The following is a 20456-nucleotide window of genomic DNA, read 5'->3' on the forward strand; positions in this document are numbered from 1 at the left end:
CTTGTCTGACCCACCAGCAGTACCAACAGATGAGTTATGCTCAGACGTGGCTGCAGCAAAGAGTCTCACCTCACAAACCAGTTTAACATATGAGGTTCAGTAAGTGGAGCCACATACATTATGTTAGTATGGTATTAATTGGTTTCTGGAGAGCTATGGTGGATGGTGGACACAACCTGAACAAGCTAATGGTCAGAATAAAAAAACACACCCAATCCTTCAGCAAAAAAGAGTGAAATAAAAAATTAAAGCAGGTTTTGTGTTGATTTCCTGAAGCACTTATCTCCATTAGAGCAAAGACTTATCTTTGGGAGTTACTGCAATACCCAATGACGGAAGACACAAAGCATTAAAGTGCTGCCTTTTGTCCACGTTTTGGCTCCTGTCTCACCATGTTGGGCCTCTGCGGGGAAATCAGGAGCCTATCTCAGCCCATCATGGTCTGCTTTCCAAGACAAACAAGAACCTCACCCGCTTGTGCATAACAAAGGTGAGTTGTTGTTTTAGCAACTATAGACTAATAGTGCAACAAAAGTATTCCTGACCTGCCTGTCTCAACTTGCCTGAGGCTGTTCTATTTGGATGGTAGAAACCACAGCTCATTTTCTCTTTAAATGGCATTTCTCCTTCCTTAGAGTAAGTTGTTACCTGTTTTTTTGGATTTTTTTTTTTTTTTTTTTATGATGGAAGAGTATTCAGGCTTTTTTCCTGAGATGTTTTGCAGAAAATTGCAAGTTCTGTTCATTGCCTATCCCTCCCCCCGCCAGTATCCAACACAAGTATGGTTCAAGACAAGCTAAAAGGAAAATTTAAAAAACGGAACACACCACTTGCTAGTTAGAGACAAAATATGCTCTGTTTGGCCAGTCTGGGGGAATTGGACTGGAATTGAAATAAAATTCAATGTCAATATTGTAAAAGCCTTTATTTATTTGGGCCAAATTATTGCATTAATTGTATTTTCCACTTCCCCTTTTTTTCTAGGGTAAAAAGAGAATGCACAGAAATTGTCACCAGGCAATGTTTAGGATGGCAAAGCTTTCTGATTTACAACACCACATCTAAGACAAGCATAAAAGAATCTGTAAAGCTGTTATTGAAACTTATGGTGGGTATAAATAACAAGGGCACACGTAACAGGCAGCCTGCTGTGTGGAGAATTAAAAAAACAGTTTTTAAGCTATTTTTATCAGCTGGTCAAATGACTGGCTAGAGAACAAGCCCTCTACTTCTATCAGTGTGGAGCACCTCTGCCCACTGCTTTTGTTCTTAAGTGTCCACAGATGAGCAATAATGGCCTTTCTAGGATGCTAGCTCTCTGGCAGGCAGGATTTCTGCTGAAGCTTTGTACAGAAATGCTGCTCCTGGAAATGTGAGTGAGCAATTGCTGCCCCAGCACCAAATACTCTAGAAATCCCCCTTCTGCTTGGTACCATCAGACATTGCCAATAGCTGGACTAGTACACATTGGCAGTTCCAGTCACCGCAAGAGAGAAAAACTTGTCGTCTTTCTGTGAAAGGGACAAGTACATGATGTCATGGAGTATTTTTTAATTCCTACGTTCAGCCGATCCCTTGGTACGTAACAGCTCCACATTACATGATAGTTCCATGAGCACTTTGAGCTGTCAAGAGCCAACAGCCCTGCCAAAACCCTTTGTTGCCTTTTCTGTCTCTCCCAGGTGCCTGCTCCTTCCTGCCGCTTCCCTTGTGCCAACAGAAATGTTTGTGCAGCCTCACAGTGAATCTGATCTGCAAATGGATCCAGGTTAAAATTAAGCTAGGGTGGAAAAAAATGTTCATTTTAGCCTAGATCAGTTTCTTGATCTGCCTTGGTTCTCCTGTCACTATTGTTCAGATTTTACTGCAAAAGCCTCAAGGTATATGAATGGTGCATCCCCTGTACTGTTGTACTGTCTCCTGGTCTCAGTGATCCCACTCACTTTGGTAGATCTTGGCTGCTTGGGCAGGCACAGGACACATATAGGATGCTCAGAGAAGTTCAGCCTTCCTGTGCCAGTCAAAATGGGTACTTCCATCTGGCCGACTCCCTTTTGCCCAGCAGAGAGAAGCACCAGCCGCTCTACTGGTGCAGCAGAGATCATGCCGGTCTCTGCTGTGCCTGCATGTCCCGTGGCGAGTTTTATGATGGCAATGAGCAAGCTGATGGGGAGTGGAATGTGCATTTTTGCATCTTTACGTGCAGAAGGAAACATCTTTGAAATAAGGAAAGGCTGCAGCAGATTGAACATTGCAGAACATGTAGAGCTCCCAGGTGAAAGCTATATACAAAGCAGTTGTCCTGTGGAGCAGCACTGTGTATGCATAGCACAGCTACAGCAGATTTGCCTGAACAGATGTGCAATGGCCATGAAGACTACTGGGGTGTAAAGCCTGAACTACCTTCCCCTGCCATCCATGCAAAACCCCCTTTTTTTACTAAGCTTTTTCATGGGTTAGAATGGCTTTCCTTTGCAGCAAGAGCATCCTGATTCCTTCACGCTGCATGAAACTTAATTTGACTTTTGCAGTCAGTAGAAGGAAAAATGTGCTTATTTCACTGAGCAAGAGTCCTGCAGAGTTAATAAATTCTTCAGTGCTTTTCTGAAGAATGCCATTTGGTTCTTAAGGCCAGAATCTGTTCTCTGATACCTAAATGCAATTCCCATAGATTCCAAGGAAAATGGATATATATTCCTTGGCAAAATGCAGCTATTAACTTAAAATTCTGAAGACACGTGAAATCTGCAGAGGAAATAAAAGAGCTGGGTACTGTCTGGAAAGAGTAAAAGTGAAATGTATGAAGACCTAAAAATACTTTTTTAAAGTGTATCTTGAGTTGAAAGATTTCAATGCTCCTCCCTAGTCTAGAAAATAGAAAAATGCCCTTGAAATATGAACACTGGGTGCTACTATTTAACTTGTATATGTCTTTGGCTTGCAAAAGCAAAGGGCAACAAAAAGTTGTAGTTTGGCATCAGGCGGTTTAATGTTATTGGTGAGAAACATGGAACCTTAGGTTCACTTCATGCAAACAGGAGTCACCAACACACGAGCTGCAAATTGCCTTGCTTAAGAGAAGAAGTCAGGGCTGCTTTATTACATGAAGTGTTGGATAGTGTATTAGTATTGTTTGTGTTGGAAGGCACACCTTTAGAGAGACTGGAGGCCATCCCAACCTTTACTACAATATGCAAGCAACTATCGCTATTTCTATGATGTGTAAAATTTAATTTGTGTTTGGCAAACTCCAGAAAGAAAAAAATTACTTATTTCACTGCATTACAGTTCTGCGAAATCAATAATTATTCAGTGCATTTATGAAGAATACACAATACATATGTAAAATAGTCCCTTTTAATAAATGCTCAGGACATCCAAAGGCAAGAATGGTTTAACCTCTTACAATACAAAAAGGAACTGTTCTTGAGCTGTTCTGAAATGTGAGAGACTTATTTAAATAGATTTAAGGAAAATAAAGTCAAATATGGACTCTTCCTTAAAGAAAAGAAAAATACAATTCTGGAGTTAGAGGCAACATTTGTAAGAAGAGATAATATCTTTTGTGAGACCAGTTAATATGAATGGAAAAAAATACACTGGCATTTATGTAATTAACCTCCTGCCCAAGTTTTTTAGACCATCATAGTGACAATAACATTAACTCTACTTCGTAGAATTTGGGATTAATCTAAAATAAGCAAAGCTGACATTGGTTCAGGCTCTTTTTCAAAATGTGTAACCTGGGAATAACTGCTCTGACAAAATGCTTGCGTAAATGACAGGAAAATCGGGCTTCTTGTGTCAGGATCAATATATCAAATCTGTGCAGTGTGCTGAAGCAGATACACAGAAACATAATTTCAATTACTTGAAATGTATTATTTAATACACATGTGCTTTGCATCTGAGCCTATCTCTGGCTCAGACTGGTCAGGGAAATGGGATTTTTAGCAGAGCTAGTTCATTTCAAAACATACTCATAAAATATTTGTTTAAGATTAGCAAAGGAAGGACCAGCCCAGCAGTGTACAGGCCTTGCAGGGTGCACATACTGCATTTAGGATTAGTCCCTTTAACTGCCTGGAAGCTGAAAGAGTGAGGAGCTAACATTTTGCGGAAGTCAAAATCATCAATCATTAGTATTTGTGTTACTGCAATTTTTGCAAGTACCAGTTATGGGTTCAACCTTTGCAATGATGCTATTAAAAAGTACAACCACAGTTTGATATTAAGTTAGTAGAGATGTCAGGCATGAACCCAGAACTGGCAGTTTATTTTTCCTTCCTGCTTAAACTATAAACATTTCAGGGTAAAGGCAGTAAGGATCAGGCAGTAAGTTACAGCATACTGAGCAAGGCAGAAAACCATGAGGAACATAATACTGAATGGTGGCTCATTGAAGTTGGTTACACAGCAAAAAGCCTGGGCAAACAACCCAGATCCCACTCTTCCCCCCACAGTCCCAGATGGATTACGGTCCGATGTCCATCTGTGAATCTGCTAAATTTAGTCTGGCCTCAGAGGAAACACAAGACACAAGCCATCCACATGCTCCCGTTGCTCTTTCAGGATGACCTTCCTGTTAGCTCCATGGGCCAAGCGCTACAGAACAACTCCCCCCTTCCCACCACACTACATATATTTCAAGACACACGACTAAATACAGAGGAAATAGATTTTACTCAGGGAGCTATTTTTATACCATTCCTCCAGGCTGCTTGTTTTTCACTAGTGGGGCAGAGGCGTGGAGATGTTATGGCTGCTGGCTTCAGGTCAGAGGGAGTATAAAACCTCAACTCTCTACTCCACCTGCTTGCCCTGGTGTTTGCAACCCACTGAGGTACCACAGCTCAAAGGGGGAGAAACAGGAGGCATCTATAGGGTCCCTAAGCAGTTAATAAAAAGAAACAGGTATCATATTCAGACCATTTTCAGATGGTGCCTCCCTTGGAAAACTATGCAGAGAGCCCTGGATAACACCTGACCTGACATGGTCTCCTCAACCTCAGCACCCCAGCAGGAGCCTGAGACCCTTCACAGCAGAACAACCATTGCTTGTGGTCAATCAGCACTTTTGGTGGAGTCCCTTCAAAGATCCCTCTCTCTGCTCTGACCCTGCTAACACAAGGGAAGGCTGTGAAAGGACATGTGCTGGGATCACTGGGAGAGCTGGGGACTGGGCAGGACAGGCCTTTCCTGGCATAGCGTCCTTTCGATGAGAGATGCCTCTGGTCCTCCCCGGGCAATATGGGATGCTGCACAGCCTGGATTACTCCAGGAAATGATCCCACTAAATGAATTAAAAGTATAGTATTTACTTAGTAAAAATGTCATCAGCCTTTGTGATGTCCCAACAGTCGGGACATCAATGCATCAGCAATAAAAATTAAAGACTCCTTTTCCAGCATGTCTTTGAAGATGAGTTGGGAAAATAACACCAGTACAATCTTGTTTGTCAAGGTATGCACAGCTGAAGTCCTCCCAGAATGTCCTCTCTCAAATAGCTCACAGGGCCAGGAGGAAGCTGTGGCCACCCACCCAGCCCTTACCTAAGCAGCTAGGTCTTGGCAGCAGGGACTAGCTGGGACCTTGCCTTTGTCTATGAGTGAACTGCAGCCACGGAGGGACGTTCCTTGCTTCTCTGCAGAAATAGGATAGGGAAAGGGGTGCTCTGGGGCTTCTCAACAGCTGTGCTCAGGAGCACAACCCCATCCCAAACCCCAAATATCTGGATTGGCTTAATCTGCCCCTGGAAAGCATGGGCTGGCCATAGGAAAGGCAGATGGGAAGGCAGGCAGGAGAACCAGGAAGGTATGGAGAATTTATAATCCTGGTCTTCCACAGGAGGAAAAGCCTAACGCAGAGGGGGACTCTGTGTTACTTTTTTTTTTTTTCCTGTGGGAAGCATGAAAATGCCTTCTAACAATGACTTTACAAGCGAACTTCAGCAGGATGTGAGAGTCTTGGAGAAACATCAAGAGTCGTGAGGATGCATGGCTATGTCTTGGGCACTCCATGCTCCTTCTCTGCCTCATCTTAAAATGCTTAGCCAGATCTCCCCGAGTGTTGCTCTCAACATTGAAGGCAGACAGAAAGCAACTGAAGAGAGAAAACAGGTCCAGTGAGGCTCTTTAGAGCTGTGTTCCCTCTCTGCCTTCCCCTCACTCCTCACAGCTCCAGGCTTTTACAGAGAGACCCAGTTCACCCAGCCAGCTGTATGCTGAGCTCCACCACCCAACCCCGGACCTGCCAAACCACCATCTCTCCACAAAAGAGAAGCGCTGCAATAAGTAATTGTACCCTCTTCCAAAAACTGCCTCTCCAAAAAAGCCACAAGCATATCTAGAGGAAGCAAATGACTCTTTATCTTGAGAGAGAAGATTTTTCATTTTGGAAATAGACATCTCACGAGCAACACTGCACAGTGTGACAGGAGCCTGCGTAGCAGCGATACACGATGGTCATTGCTTCCTTCCACAAAGACTAGCGTTTAACCCTTCTGAAATGTGAATGTTTCTGTTGTCTTACATATCCACAGAGAGCATGGAAACATCCTGCACTACATTTTTGCTGATGCTTTCCCATTTGACCACTATTAGGGTTTCTCTGCCAGTTTTCCTCTTTTTTTTTTTAGGTGGCCTTGACTAATCTGATGTTAAAACCAGAATGACTTATTATCTCGATAGGCAGCAATTCTACCCCATACTCAGTCAATGCCTGGGAGGACAGTGCCAGTATGTTACTGATGAAATACAGGTGATCAATATGATATCTGCTACCAGGAAACCCTATTCTCTGAAAGCCTCCCAGACTAATCAGGCAAAGGTCCCAAAGGTGCTGTAAGCCACGCATTAGAAAACTGAGCATGAGTTGCAAAATAATAAAGCTGTCAGAGACTGTAATGCCAGAAGCGACCTTTAGCTCAGGTGCCCTGGCCTTTATGCAATATCAGCTACCGAATTCTGCCCAGTTTTACCCTGTGCTTTCCCTGTTTGCTGTTCTCCCCAGGTTGCGCCTGGTACACATGCAGCAAGGGTGACCAGGATGGAAGAAGCAGCAGGAAAAGCAGGTAGATGGGTCCCACATTGGGGAATCAGGTCCAACAAATGGGGGATGTATCCAAACATTACAGCCTCAATGATCTACTCCTGAGTGATCATTTCTGATTGCAGTACAGGTACATTACAGCACTGTGTGTACCACTGCTGAGTTTCCCCCTAGCTTCCCTGCCAGATCAGGTGCTGAAACCTTTGGCATTCTTGATCAGCTCAGTTTGCCACAGCTTTTTTAACTTCCTCCTTTTTCTTCTTTTTTATTTTTCATTGAAGAAAAACCGGCATGGACACTTTGCAGTGAAATTTGGGGTTAAACTGACAGGGGACTAGGTGGATAAAGTTTTACCCCCTGTCAGAAGGGGAAGCAAAGGCAAAGTAAACAAGAAAATTTGCAGACCTTCTCTCTTTTAAACAAACACTCCTGTGTTTAAAATAATAAAAATCCACTGTACAAAAGCAAAGAACTTCCCCCAAAATAGCCTTTCCTGTTTTATCAAAGCATTCATCAAAATTGTACTTCTCCACAAAAATAAAGTTCCAGGTAGAGCACTGGAGGCCTTTTGCTTTGATTAGATAACAAAGCAGCTGAAGCAATAAGTATGATTGACTTTACTGGTACCTGATATGTCCTGAACAAGCCTACATGGCTGAATCTAGCTTTAAATATCTAGTGATGCCATACCGAAAATAAGAAAAAATAATGAAATAGAAATACCACGTCAGAGAAATATGAGTATTCACAAGCCATCAGAACATGGCTCCAACAGCCTGCATACAATCTGCATCCACGACTTGTAGCTGCTATGACTTATCATGGAGGGCAAGCATTTATCATGCTTGGTCAGGCTGTGCCAGGCTTATCTAGTTACTCAGGTGGTGCTTGGACTGATGCTGCCTCTAGGGCTTGACTATGTAAGGATTTGTCAGTATAGTTTTATCCTCTTAATGTACCGATGTACCCAATGGGTAAAATCCCCAGTAAAGCTACAGTCATATGATACGAATACCCCTAAAGAGGTAGGGCTCATCCTCACAGGCTTGGCTTGGCCTACCTCTTAGAAACAACGAAAATCAGTTCTCATCATCCATATTGCCAACTGCTGCTAAATATTTGTCCATTCTGTATTATTTTGGAGAGAAAGGAGTCCATGAGAAGGTGTAAGCATGGACAACACCAAGGATGGACACTTTATGGGTATCTGAGCTCTTCCACAGGTTGAATATGAAGTAGGAGAAAGCACAGAGGTCTGGGATCAAAAGATACTAGTAGGTGGGGGAGTGAGGCACCACCAGCCCTCCAGCACCGCTACAAACATTGAAAGGAGCGATATGGTGGAGAGAAGCTGTGGAGGTCTGTGAAAGTGAAGACTGACAGCCATTGTTTGATGAGAGAGGGGAGGGAGACACAGTAGAGAAAAAACAAGGGAAAGGATAGCCGGATTGAAATAGCAAAGGGGTTTTGAGCTGTTTTATCTTTCTATTCCCATTGCTTTCACGACTGCATGGAGCCACACATGTACACTGAGGTAGAGCAGTAGTCCCAAGCTGGGCCCTGGCAGCCCTTGGTGCCAGCCCACAGAGAGCTGCTGTGATACGCCATGCTGCTTAGCCAACTGGTTTCCAGCTGCTCTATCATAATTGAAAAGGAGTGAAAATGCAGCAAAAACTTTCCTGATGTGATTTTTCTACGTAAGCCATGTCCTGAACTTGTAACAAGGATGCCATAAGGCACTAAATGTCGGCAGGAGGGGTCCACGTGACCTCTATTGAAAGACAGTCTATACTCTGAACACCCTTGTTGGAACGCTATTAGGAACAGAGGTGAGGGTTTGTTTTTTTATTTAAATACTGCATGTTTATATTGACAATGGGCGCCTGAACATTGTTTGCTTAATAGAAACCCCATGACCTGTTTATGTGCCAGTTAAATCAACTGTGTTACCTAATGAAATGTTTTCTTTAGTTCAGAGCCTTACAAACATTTTAATTGACTGCTCTTAATTAAGACTTTCAAAAACAAAACCAATTTCTCAGCCTCTACAAGGACAACTGAAGGTTTAATGCAGTGCACTAAAACTTCTGAATCGTCCTCACACAGCTCCCCCGGGACATCAGGAATCATTACCATCGAATATGTTTCACAACAGAGGTTGTTTAAAACACCACAGAGAAAGCGCGTGAGCCAATGCAGATCGCAATTTAATACTCAACAGGAACAGGGACACAATAAAAGCAGCCGAAACTCTTTTCCCCCACTAAAATCCAAGATGTTCTTAAAAACAGAGACGTGGGAAGAAACAATTATGCTTTTGCCTACACAGATCACTCTTCTGAGACCAGGAACTGGAGGAAAAAGACTTCCAACCCCAACAAGAGCTGGATTAGCCTCACCAGTTTTGCACACTAATCCATTAAATGATCTGCTCTTTCCCACAAGTACTGGTGACAAAAACGCAGGTCTCAATGTGACCTCTTTCTCACTGATACCACTCTTCTTCTCACCAGCCTCATTAAATCCTTATTCTGCTTCTTTCTTTCACAGCCCAGCCTGGCATTGCACCTACCAGCCACAGGCTCTCTCTGGCTGCAGGATTGGGTAGGCAACCCTCTAAATGTAGAAGGTGTCACCTAAGCAGCACCAAAACTCCTGTCCCTCCTGCCCAAAGCCTGGTGCTCTCCCAGCTGATGACCCAGGGCCCATCTGGGAAGTGCAGGTGAGATGCTCACCCTGCTAACATACACCTTGCAAGGCCTATGTTCCCTCTTCAGTTGGAAGAGACCCACTATTTCTCAGCTTGCTCTGTTACAAGGACCCACCACTGCCACCAAAGCACTGCTGTTAAGTGGCCATCTGCCTGCACAGCAAGATGTTTGCATAGCGTCCTAAAAAAATATATTCCTCATCCCCTCCAGAGATATGTACCAGACACAAGTATCATGCGGACAGGATCTGGTTTGGGGCCCTGAATAGGATCCTTCTGCATATCATCAGTGCAAAACAAGTGCCATAAAGCCCTATATTTATTTATTTTTTTTAAGACTTCTTTTTTCCTTTGATGATGGAGGTTGCTTAAAATTACTGCACAAACTAGCCTTTGTTACTTTTTGAATTACACTGTGACTTTGATGTTACAAGAAAAATACTGGGTGAGGGTTCATAACATGAGTTTTAAGATCTAGATTTCATCTAAATGTTTTATAGGCCAAATTCAAATTTGGAATCACTCAGTCAAAGCTAACAGGCTGACACCAGGAATATGCTTGTCACAGTGTGCTTAATGGATATTGGCTAGGTCATTAAGTTGCTTTCTATCCATGTGGATTTCTCTCTTAATTTGAAATTTATAGCTTAATACCTTAGAGCTCAATTATAGGGTAAAAAAGACAGAAGTAAAAGTCACAGCTTTCCTGTAATTAGCCACATGGGATAGTTCAAACAGAGCTTCATTCCTAGTGTCACAGGTCTTTCTTTTTCCTTCCTAGGAATGCTAGTCAGAAAAAAATAAAAATCCCACAAATTCTCCAGTACAGTAACAGAGACTTCAGACAGGTTCCTTTTACTCAATCACCTGTAAATCAGTTGCAAAAGGTGAATCCCAGAAACCTGTTCACCTTTTTACAGATGTTAATTGCAAACACTGTCAAATCATTGGACAGGAAGGACAGGTAGGACTATACTTGGACTCTGAGCTGTAGTCAAGTCATGAAAAAATCAAATGTGTATCCTCCAAAGGACCCCAGCCAGCAGTCAGATGGAAGCCTCCCAGACCAGTCTCTAAAGTCTCTGCGCTTTTACTGATCAGCACAGCAAGAGAATTCCGTAAAGATATTCCATAACAATAGGTAGAAAGTGTTATCTTTCAGGTTTGTTTTCTTCTATTCGCACCACATTTTTCCTTTTGCAATATTTTATGTTAATTCATTACCTATTTTCAAAGCAAGAGTGTAAAAAAGTGAAGAAGAGCCAGAGCACATGTTCAGTTGTGGAGAATGGTTTTACACTTGCAGTGGCTTTCAGAAAGGCTGCTTAAAAAGGCTTATTTTTTGGTTTGATAAGGACTTGCATCGATGACCTACAAAATGTTCTGGTGATCCCACCAAATCTCTCAAGCCTTCATCTGTTCAGGTGTTGGCTGACATATTACCTTCTTTACTCTTTCATTTGAAGGATGGTAGGTAGCTTCTGCGAGACACATGATTTACATTTGTAGTCCACCATAAGTTATAATAGGGCCAAACACAGTAATTAGCTATTTCCCACAAACAGATGTAACTGTTTTAATACTTGTCAAAACTCTGCATGTTTCTATCAGAGATGGCAAGTTCTATTATCAGAAATGTCAAGTTTCGAGTATAGATACTTTCTGTTCTTGAAATTACAGTGCTTGTAAAAGCAAAGAATTATGTGTCTTGGTAACGGCAAGCAAAATTCAGCTATTAACTGGCTCTTCTGCATCTGTGTATGTTTACAAACTTGAAACAGACAGAGGACATCATTTGATGTTCATATTAAATGTGCTGGCCTTAGTTCTGGGTTGTAGGGAAAGGCCAGAAATTTTGGATGCCTGGACCAAGGAATTCTGAGTCAAACCCAGGCCTAAACCTACTGGGAGCAGAAAAGGACAAGTAGCTGAATAGGCAGAAACTATTTATCATGCTGATCCTTCCAGCATCTCATGAGGCCAGCAGGCTCTTCCAGTGGCTACTGCATTTTCCCCTTTAAACTTACCCCTCTTTATTCCCAGCATCTGTTCATTCAGTTTAAACAATTTCCTGTTTTCCTAATAGAGGGAGAACTGATTAGACATAGAACCTATTTGCTGTACTCTGGCCAAAATTGTGGATTGGGTGGTTATTTTTATTATTTCTAGCAGCACTTCTGGAGATCCCATTAATACTGAGGCTCCCTGATACAGCTTTGCTATGTGCAGGAAGAAAACTGAGGCCAAGGGGGAAGGAGATACAAGGAAATAAAGGCCATGAATACATGGCTGGAGCCAGCCGGCCCCAGACTGACTCTGCACCTGCTTGGAGATGATGGGACAGGAGCCAGCCCCAGCTTGGAAGTGGTCACAGCGTGTTACCTAAGACAGCCTGCCCCGGAGGCAGGCAAAGCACGCTAGTGCAGGCTTGGTGCTGTGCTGACACAGCCTGGTGGCTTCCAGGCATCAGTGGGCTCTGGTCCACCAGTGGCAGCCTGGCACTGTGCCCATCGTACAGTCCCTGTGGTGCAATTGTACCCTGAAGCTCACGCAATCATGCCAGAAGCAAAGTCCCCATGTCCCCCTCCAGCCGTCAGCCCCTGCATGGCCCTTTCTCCATCCTCCTCGGGATTTCCTGCCTCCCTTTCCACAGCCTACTCCTGAAAATTTCGGTTTTGTTTCATTTGAGGAAAGGCTCTACAACCTAGCACACTTTAATGAAGTTTGAGCGGTGTCTCACAGTGTCCTTCAGCAGAGGACCCAAGCCTGACTTCTGGACCATGCACCCAGCAGACACTTCTCTGGCTTCCTGTGAGTCACACCAGGCAGTGACTGCTCTTACGCAGACCAGGCTGACTTTCAGCTTTACTTTTCTGCTTATTCACAGATTCAGTTTGCACGTAAGCAACGGCAGTGCTTCTCATGGGAGAGCTGAGGCCCAGGACAGCCTCCTGTGGTGGCAGAAGCAGGGCTGGTCCCCGGACACGTGGCAGGGAGGAGAGGCGGCAGCGGGTCTAAGAAGCGTGTGACGAGTTTGGAGTTTGCACCGCAGACAGAGCTGACAGCACTGACTTCACCTCCTCCTCTTGCAAAGCAGGGCAAGGGGGAGCGCCAAGACAAAGGAGACCTGCTGAGGGGATCAAATCTGAGAGGAAAAGCCAAGCTCTCCTGCCCCAGGTTTGGATCAGACAGCTCTTTAAGGGAAAGCCTGATTGCGGACCCCGGCCCGGCCATGGGGCTGTGTCCCGGGGGTGTGCCCTGTCCCAGCCGCCGCAGTGGGGGTGCAGGCAGGGAGCGAGGACGGACTACAGCCCAGTTTCAATGCTTTTTCTCAAAACAAACAAAACCACCAGGCTTAACTTGCTCAAACAAGAATGGATCAAATTCTATTTCCATTAATGCAGAAAGGAAAAAAAAAAAAAAACCCACCATTTTTAAAAAGCCAGTTCAGGTTGCGGGCTTGAAGTTGGGAGTGGGGTAATGAGCCTTTCCTCCCTGGACCTCACTTGTGTTGTGCGTAGCCAAAAGTGGGGGCACAGCCAAAAGGGGACCTGCTGTGGCCACACTGAACTGAACTGCTTCTGGTCTATCAGTCTGGAGAGTCTCCTATGCCTGGTTGCATGGTTGCTATAGGTGGGACACACATTGCTCAGAACAGAACATCAACTAAATAGGCCACAGACACCATGGAGACAAACGATATTTCACCATTCACTGCAGGAGAAGCCCAAGCTCTCAGGACAATACCAGGTATGTGTTTTTGTTGCACGCTAATTGTAAAGGATTCTTTCCCCAGTGCACAGTGCCTTTACACACAATGTCTCCAGTTGACGAATCAATAAGAGTATACCAGTACTCACTGGTGGCTTGTTTGCAATAATAGACAGGCAGCAGGGATATACTAAAAGACATGCACTAGCGTGCACTGTGACACTCGTAAAATAACATATCCACAATCTGGGGCATCCTGGGTGTATATACAACAAGGCTTTCCCTCCCTCTAGGCTTTTAGGCACTAAAACTAGTCCCTTTTTTGTGTCTTATTTTTACCCAGAATCTCGAGACAATAATGATTGCCACACAGCAAAAGACGCACAAGTACAAACATTGATTCATGGAAATGGAGTAGGGCTAGCGCTGTGCCGATTCACAGAGATCTGGTAACAAAACTCACTAACGACTAAACAGCCTTTTACCCACACTGACTGCAAGAGCAGCCCAAGCAGCTTCGCACTTACACGATACAAAAGGGGAAATCTGAAACAGTCATTAACCCGCCAGACTGTTGCCTACCTTTTCCTGAAGGGAAGAAGCAATCCATCTCCACACTGCTGCGGGAATGGGAAATGCAGAGAGCGCTGCTGGGGACCAGACCCTCCTGAGGTGGGCTCCGCTCCGTCGTCCGGACTAAACACCAGCCCGGCCTCTCACTCGGCCTCTCCAGCAGCTCCACCGTCTGCCCCACCTGAATGCTCAGCTCGCTGCTGTGGCCCGCTGTGAAGTCCTGGAGCACCACGGTTAGTTCACACCCTCCAGACAACTGCCCAGGTTCAACAGGAAAAAAAAAACAGAACAGGATTAGAAGTCAGGGCAGGATGAAGGCAGTCATCTCTGCATCATATTTACACTGGCAAAGACAGAATTGTATTCCTTAGAAGCCAAGTTAATAATTTCTTTTGTCAAAGTTCAACATGTCATGGCCCTGGTTTCCTTTACTTCTTATTGATTCTGCTGGGCTGAATTGAGAAGTCAAAGCTACCCACCCAGTAACCTTTTGAATGCTAGCTGGTGTGGGGGGGAATTTTCTAGCTGTCAATTTTCTAGCTGTGGGTGTCCATGAGAAACCTTGGTTTTTTTCTTGCTTGAGTTTCCAGGGTGACTTTCTAGACTGGCAATAGCCCAGGCTGCCTCGGCACTGTGCCCTCACGGCAGGACAAATTCCAGCTCACCCCTCTACAGCATGAGCTAGACACATTCCCACATGCCATCAGTGCAGTGAGGAAACAGTTATAATTTTTTTGCAAGGCAAGAACCATCCCCTCATCTTCCCAAACTCACTTGAGGGACCTCAGGGGAGACTGGGGAATCCTGACCAGGCAGATCAGAAAAGCTCCTCCCATGCTCTCTGATGGAAAACAGAGGTGTAAATATATAAACGTAGAGTGACTGATTATATGCTGACTTCCAGGATTTGTATCTAAGAATAAATGTCTCTATCGTCTTACTTCCGTACTGAGCGCTGGTAACCTGCTGCTTTCCTTCACCCTCACACTCTGTGGCTCTCAATGAACAATACCGGTCTCTGTTTAATCATAGGCTCCATATAACCAGAGACGGGATATATAAGTGCTTGTGTATACAGCAGAACAAAATAGAAGTGATTGCACAAGCAGCAGAGCTCATGACACTTGTGTTTTTATAGATTAGGATGTCAGAGGTTGATACTTGGCCTCTAAAAAGGTGTGAGCAAAAATCTTAAGTTTTTCTGGTGTGAGCAATCTTTCTTAACGCTCCTTTGCCGTGTGGATTTCTTGCTGTCTGCCTGTCATTAGGGGCCCTCTTTTGGGAGTTTCTCCTCTGCATGCTGGCTGCTTCCCTGAAGCACACAGGAATCTTTGAGGTCCTTATTCCAGTGTCAAATTTGACAGAAATTAGTTAGTCCACTGATTCAAAAGTTATTAAGATGAGAATAGTAAACAAGCTGATTCAGAGCAGTGTAATACCATAAACCTCCCTATTTCTTAGGATATGAAGCTACACCCAAGCATATTATAAAAAAAGAACTTCTAAATCCAACTGAATTGGGAGAAATCTTGAAAGATGCTGAGTATCTCTGAGAGAACTGGGATCTGCTTATCAGCTTGAATGAGGGAGCCCTTGAGGAGAGCACACTCATCTCTACAGACTTCACTCTTCAGCTGGTACAATCTCAAAATCCCTTATCTTAGCCCAACCAGCGCTGAATGCACAATCCCATGGGAACACTGTCTCCCCACTCTGTGGCATAGTGGTTTGTGTGTCTCACAATACAGATGCGAAAGAAATCCCATTCACAGAGGTGATATTTACAATTACAGAAAGGGGTCAGTGGACAAGGACTGGTTCTCACCTGTCCTGTGTCTCTGCCGTAGACGAAATGCTAGATTTGGGGAAGAAGAAGGAAATATTTCTCTGAAAGATTATTTGTAAATAAATAGGAAAAACAAACAAAACAAACCACGGCAGCTGTTTGAGGGCATTCAGACAAAGTGCTTGCATTAATCCTGGCAGAAAGAGCTCAGTGGTTGATGAAAGCGCACAAGAGATCAGTTTAGCACCTGGCTATGCAGTTTACCAGCAAACCCACTGTTCATCACGCAGACATAATCTCCCCATAACTGGAGTACAAACATCCACAGGTATGGCACGAATGATATTGCTACAGTATTTGTTGAGGTTTCTTTGCTATGGACTAATTTAGGAGCAGAAAAATCTTTCTAGTCCAATATGGTATCTGATCTGGTGTGGTATGAGATATTTAACACACAAGAAAAAAACCTGATTACTTCTTGGTAAATGCACTGACAAATCTTACCAATTCCCCCTAATTCTTTCCCTCCTCCTTGGCAAGTAAATTTTCTTTCCCCCACGTTATTCTATCTACGATAATTGCTCTGAAAAAAATCAAAAATCTCCTTCTTTTAGGGAAAAACGTGAACAAACACTCTGCTGTATCTACTTCTCTGCCAGAGATAAATTTAAAGCATCTACATGCCCTGCACTCGAGTACCACTAGGTGTCCGTGTTTGCCATCACACAGCAAGCTAATTTGCTATAAAGAATTAACTCTCGCTTGTCTTCAAAGTGCTTACCTACATATTATGTGTGGTGTCTGGGCATGAAGGAACTGGTCCAGACAGGATCCGAGGACCCACTGTTTCCAATGATATGGGCAGGGGATGTTCCAGAATATTAAAAAAAATTCTTCAGGTGGTTCATGTTGATTTTTGGAAAAGAAATCATTTTTATTAGTTAAGCGGGAAAGGTGTAACAGCCCTGAAACATTCCAAGGAAAAAGGTCTGATGAAGAAAGAACTTGGGAAAGTTTGGGACTAACAAGGCACTTCCCGGGGAGCATTAGCCTGGGAGGTGCTACCCTAAACAGGTCCCTGCTCCATGCCTGTTACGCTGCCCTCTGCACTGTGAGCTGAGCAGCAGCTAACCTAAATCAGTCTTTTGCAGGCCTTTGTCAATCCCTCCTCAAATAACTAAATATCTGTGATACAAACAGATGCTTCAATTAGGGCAACACCTGTAAACATTATCCCATGGGAGGCAGGTGTGCTCCATGACCCTCAGGTACCATCCAGCCCCAAGCTTCTGTTTTCTCTGATTCATTAAAATTAGCAATTTAATATAACGAGAACCGGAAGTAATCATCCCCTCTAGGAGCTGCTCAGCACCTGGTGTGATCAAGCTCTTCCTCAGCAGGGGAGATATTCACCCCCCTGGCTTTAGAAGCCAGCTTTGATGTGTGAGGGAGGAACCTCCCTCGGCTCCCTGGAAGCTGTATGAATTTTCATCACCTGCACCTCCAACATCCTCTGGATGGAAACATGGACCAGGGCTTCCCCATGCTCCAATTCACCAGCTGGAACCAGCGCTAAAATAATACTAAAATAATACATTTTCAGGGAAAGACGCCCTCTTTGGCAGGAGAGATTCAGCAGGTTCCCTTTTACAGGTGTAGGTTGTAGGTGCAAGCAGTTACCTTAGGTAGGGGCTCACACATAATTTTTAGGTGCTGGTGGCAAAGAATAGAAAAGGACCTCCTTCCTTTTGCCAAGGACTTCCAGGTGCTTAGCATGCCTCTTCTGTGTCTTCAATACCACCACACCACAAAGAATATTTACTTACCAAATTAACCCACAGCAAAGTAATATCTCTAGAAAGCTTATATTATACAAATCCGTATACAAATTGTATGCCACTGAGGAATAATGCAAATAAATCTGATTGCCAATGACAGAAATCCTTTCACCTATGAAGTGATCCCTCAAGCTATTAGTTACTTAATTTGTTTTTAGAGAGTAATTTTCCAATCTCAGAGAAGTACATCATGCTTCTCTCTACCTCAGAGCACACAAATTGGAATACGGATGGGCTGCTGGTTTCTCACACATATTGCATTTGGTTTGGAAAGAGAAAGAAAATAGAGACTACCCTTAAGGTTGAACTTCACAGGTAAATGGCTTCATATTTTAACATGTAATGTTCACTTTTATTATTCCTGTGATAAAAACCACCATTAAAGCCACTGACTGAACATATTTAAAACCCAGACAGCAGTCTAATCTGTGTATGGTACAACAAGATTGGTGAGAGACATTAAAATAAAAATCACAATGCGACATGTCTTTGCAGAGCACAAGGCATAACTGAAAGATCTGATACACGGACAAATCTAATGAATTACACAGAAAGCAGTAGCCTTAAAAATCAGGAAGAAAAAGAAATGGCAGAAGCAAGTAGCAAAATGCAATGAGGAAGCAAGAGGGCCCTGAGCAATCCAGAGCAAACGTGCGGTATGTCCTGAAAGCAGCCAGCAGGAGCCCCAGCCTGTCTCCACACTGCCTGAGACCAGCAAACCATCTCCCATCCTCTGCAGTCACTTGCACCTGGGCTAGAAAGCATCATTGTGCAATCAGTGTGTAAGTGTTTTCATCATGATGTTCTAAAACAGATCAAACCTGAGCTAGAATAGAGCCATGCCCTGTGTTACCACTGCAGGCAGGGACCCAGCCACACAGCAATCGAAAACTCCCCTCTCTACCTCAGGACATTGCTCACCAACCTCTGAGCATCGATGCAAGCAGTTTTCAGACACTGACACTGGTGAATGAGTTTTGTCATGACTTCCATGAGCCTTTTTACTTCTGGGAACACCCAACTGAATGCCTGTTGGCTACAGGAGGGTAAAGTGCAAGCCACCAAAATGATCCCAGGCATGGACACATCCTGCTGCAGGAGCATCCAGGCTGCTCCAAGGGCAGGAGTCAGCTCGGCTCCAGGGACCAGCGGGTACCGGTTAGTGCAGGATTACCATGAGATGGTCTTTCCTGAATCACAGTGTGTGTGCATGGCCACTGCTGCATCTGTTTAGTTTCCAGCCACAAAGCAGCAGCCAGAGGAAGAAAGGCTGAACACCAGTGGCATATTTATCATTATACTGCAGAGGAGAAAGACCTATCAAGTCCTTCCTTCTCTCTAAAATAAATCTTAACTAGTACTAAATCCACTCCAGTTGAAGGAAAAGTGGGAATGAATAACTCTCTAACAGGGTGAGCAGGGATTTGGGAGACCGGTGTCTGGAGACGGATTCCTCAGGTATTTCTTAAATGGGTAACTGAATGGTTTATCCTGCAGATCACAACGTATCTCATGCTGGTTCTAAAAGATGAACCCAAGTTCCGAAAGACAGAAAACTGGTAATAGTGATACTGTGATGGTTGTATCAGTGTAAGTGAATAAATACCAGCTGCCCCAGCAAATGTAGCAGCATTTCAATTGTCTGTTTCTACAAGGGTGCAAAATACTGGTGTGATTGATCTTCCCTTCTGTGGCACAGTGCCATAATTAAGGTTTTAGTCCTTTTGTAATTAAGGTCTTAAGTTTGTTAGAGGCTTGTGAACCACACTATGGTCTGTGAAATGTAAGAGCACATAACAGAGACAACCTGGCAACCTGTTCTGTCAGGGAACTACATTTGATGCTTGTGGGGGACCTTGTGAGCTGAACTGAAGCCAGGGTTTTGATCCTGTTGTCTCCCCCGAGGCAGCCCTGGGGCAGACTCTGCATGTACCTGAGTGGTTCCTTTGGCTCAGCGCTGTATCTGAATCCCTGGGCTGGGAGCTGAGGAATGACTACAGCTCAGGCTTTCTTGCTGCCAGTCGTTGACACTCACGGCCAAGTGAAGTACGCGGATCAGTTATTCTGGGGTTCCCCACTTCCAAATATGCCTATAGTTTGGTCAGACCCTTCTCACAACTGAGTAGAATCATAGAATCATTCAGGTTGGAAAAGATCCTTGGGATCATCGAGTCCAACCATCTACCCTACTCTACAAAGTTCTTCCCTACACCAGATCCCCCAACACCACATCTAAGCGACTCTTAAACTCATCCAAGGATGGTGACTCAACCACCTCCCTGGGCAGCCTGTTCCAGTGTCTGATCACTCTTACTGTGAAGAATTTCTTCCTAATGCCCAGTCTAAACCTACCCTGTTGCAGCTTGAAGCCATTCCCTCTTGTTCTATCACTATTTGCTTGTGAGAAGAGACCAGCACCAACCTCTCTACAATGTCCTTTCAAGTAGTTATAGAGAGTGATGAGGTCACCCTTCAGTCTCCTCTTCCTCAAACTAAACAGTCCCAGCTCCCTCAATCGTTCTTTGTATGACTTATTCTGCAGGCCCTTCACCAGCTTCGTTGCCCTCCTCTGTACCCACTCCAGCACCTCGATATCTCTCTTGTATTGAGGTGCCCAAAACTGGACACAATACTCCAGGTGTGGCCTCACCAGTGCTGAGTACAGGGGCACAATTACCTCCCTATTTCTGCTGCTCACACTATTTCTAATACAAGCCAGGATGCCATTGGCTTTCTTGGCCACCTGGGCACACTGCTGGCTCATATTCAGCCGCTTGTCAATTAGAAC

General features: G+C 44.2%; 1 protein-coding gene across 1 annotated transcript in view; it reads right to left on the reverse strand.

Annotated features, from left to right (window-relative positions):
- KALRN (kalirin RhoGEF kinase) overlaps positions 1 to 20456 on the reverse strand; it is a 492654-nt gene that overhangs the window by 55366 nt on the left and 416832 nt on the right. The window contains 1 exon segment of the mRNA XM_074144827.1: positions 14054 to 14300. Coding sequence (XP_074000928.1) covers positions 14054 to 14300 — 247 coding nt within the window.

This window comes from Numenius arquata, chromosome 3, assembly GCF_964106895.1.
Source record: "Numenius arquata chromosome 3, bNumArq3.hap1.1, whole genome shotgun sequence".
Classification (NCBI taxonomy): Eukaryota; Metazoa; Chordata; class Aves; order Charadriiformes; family Scolopacidae; genus Numenius; species Numenius arquata.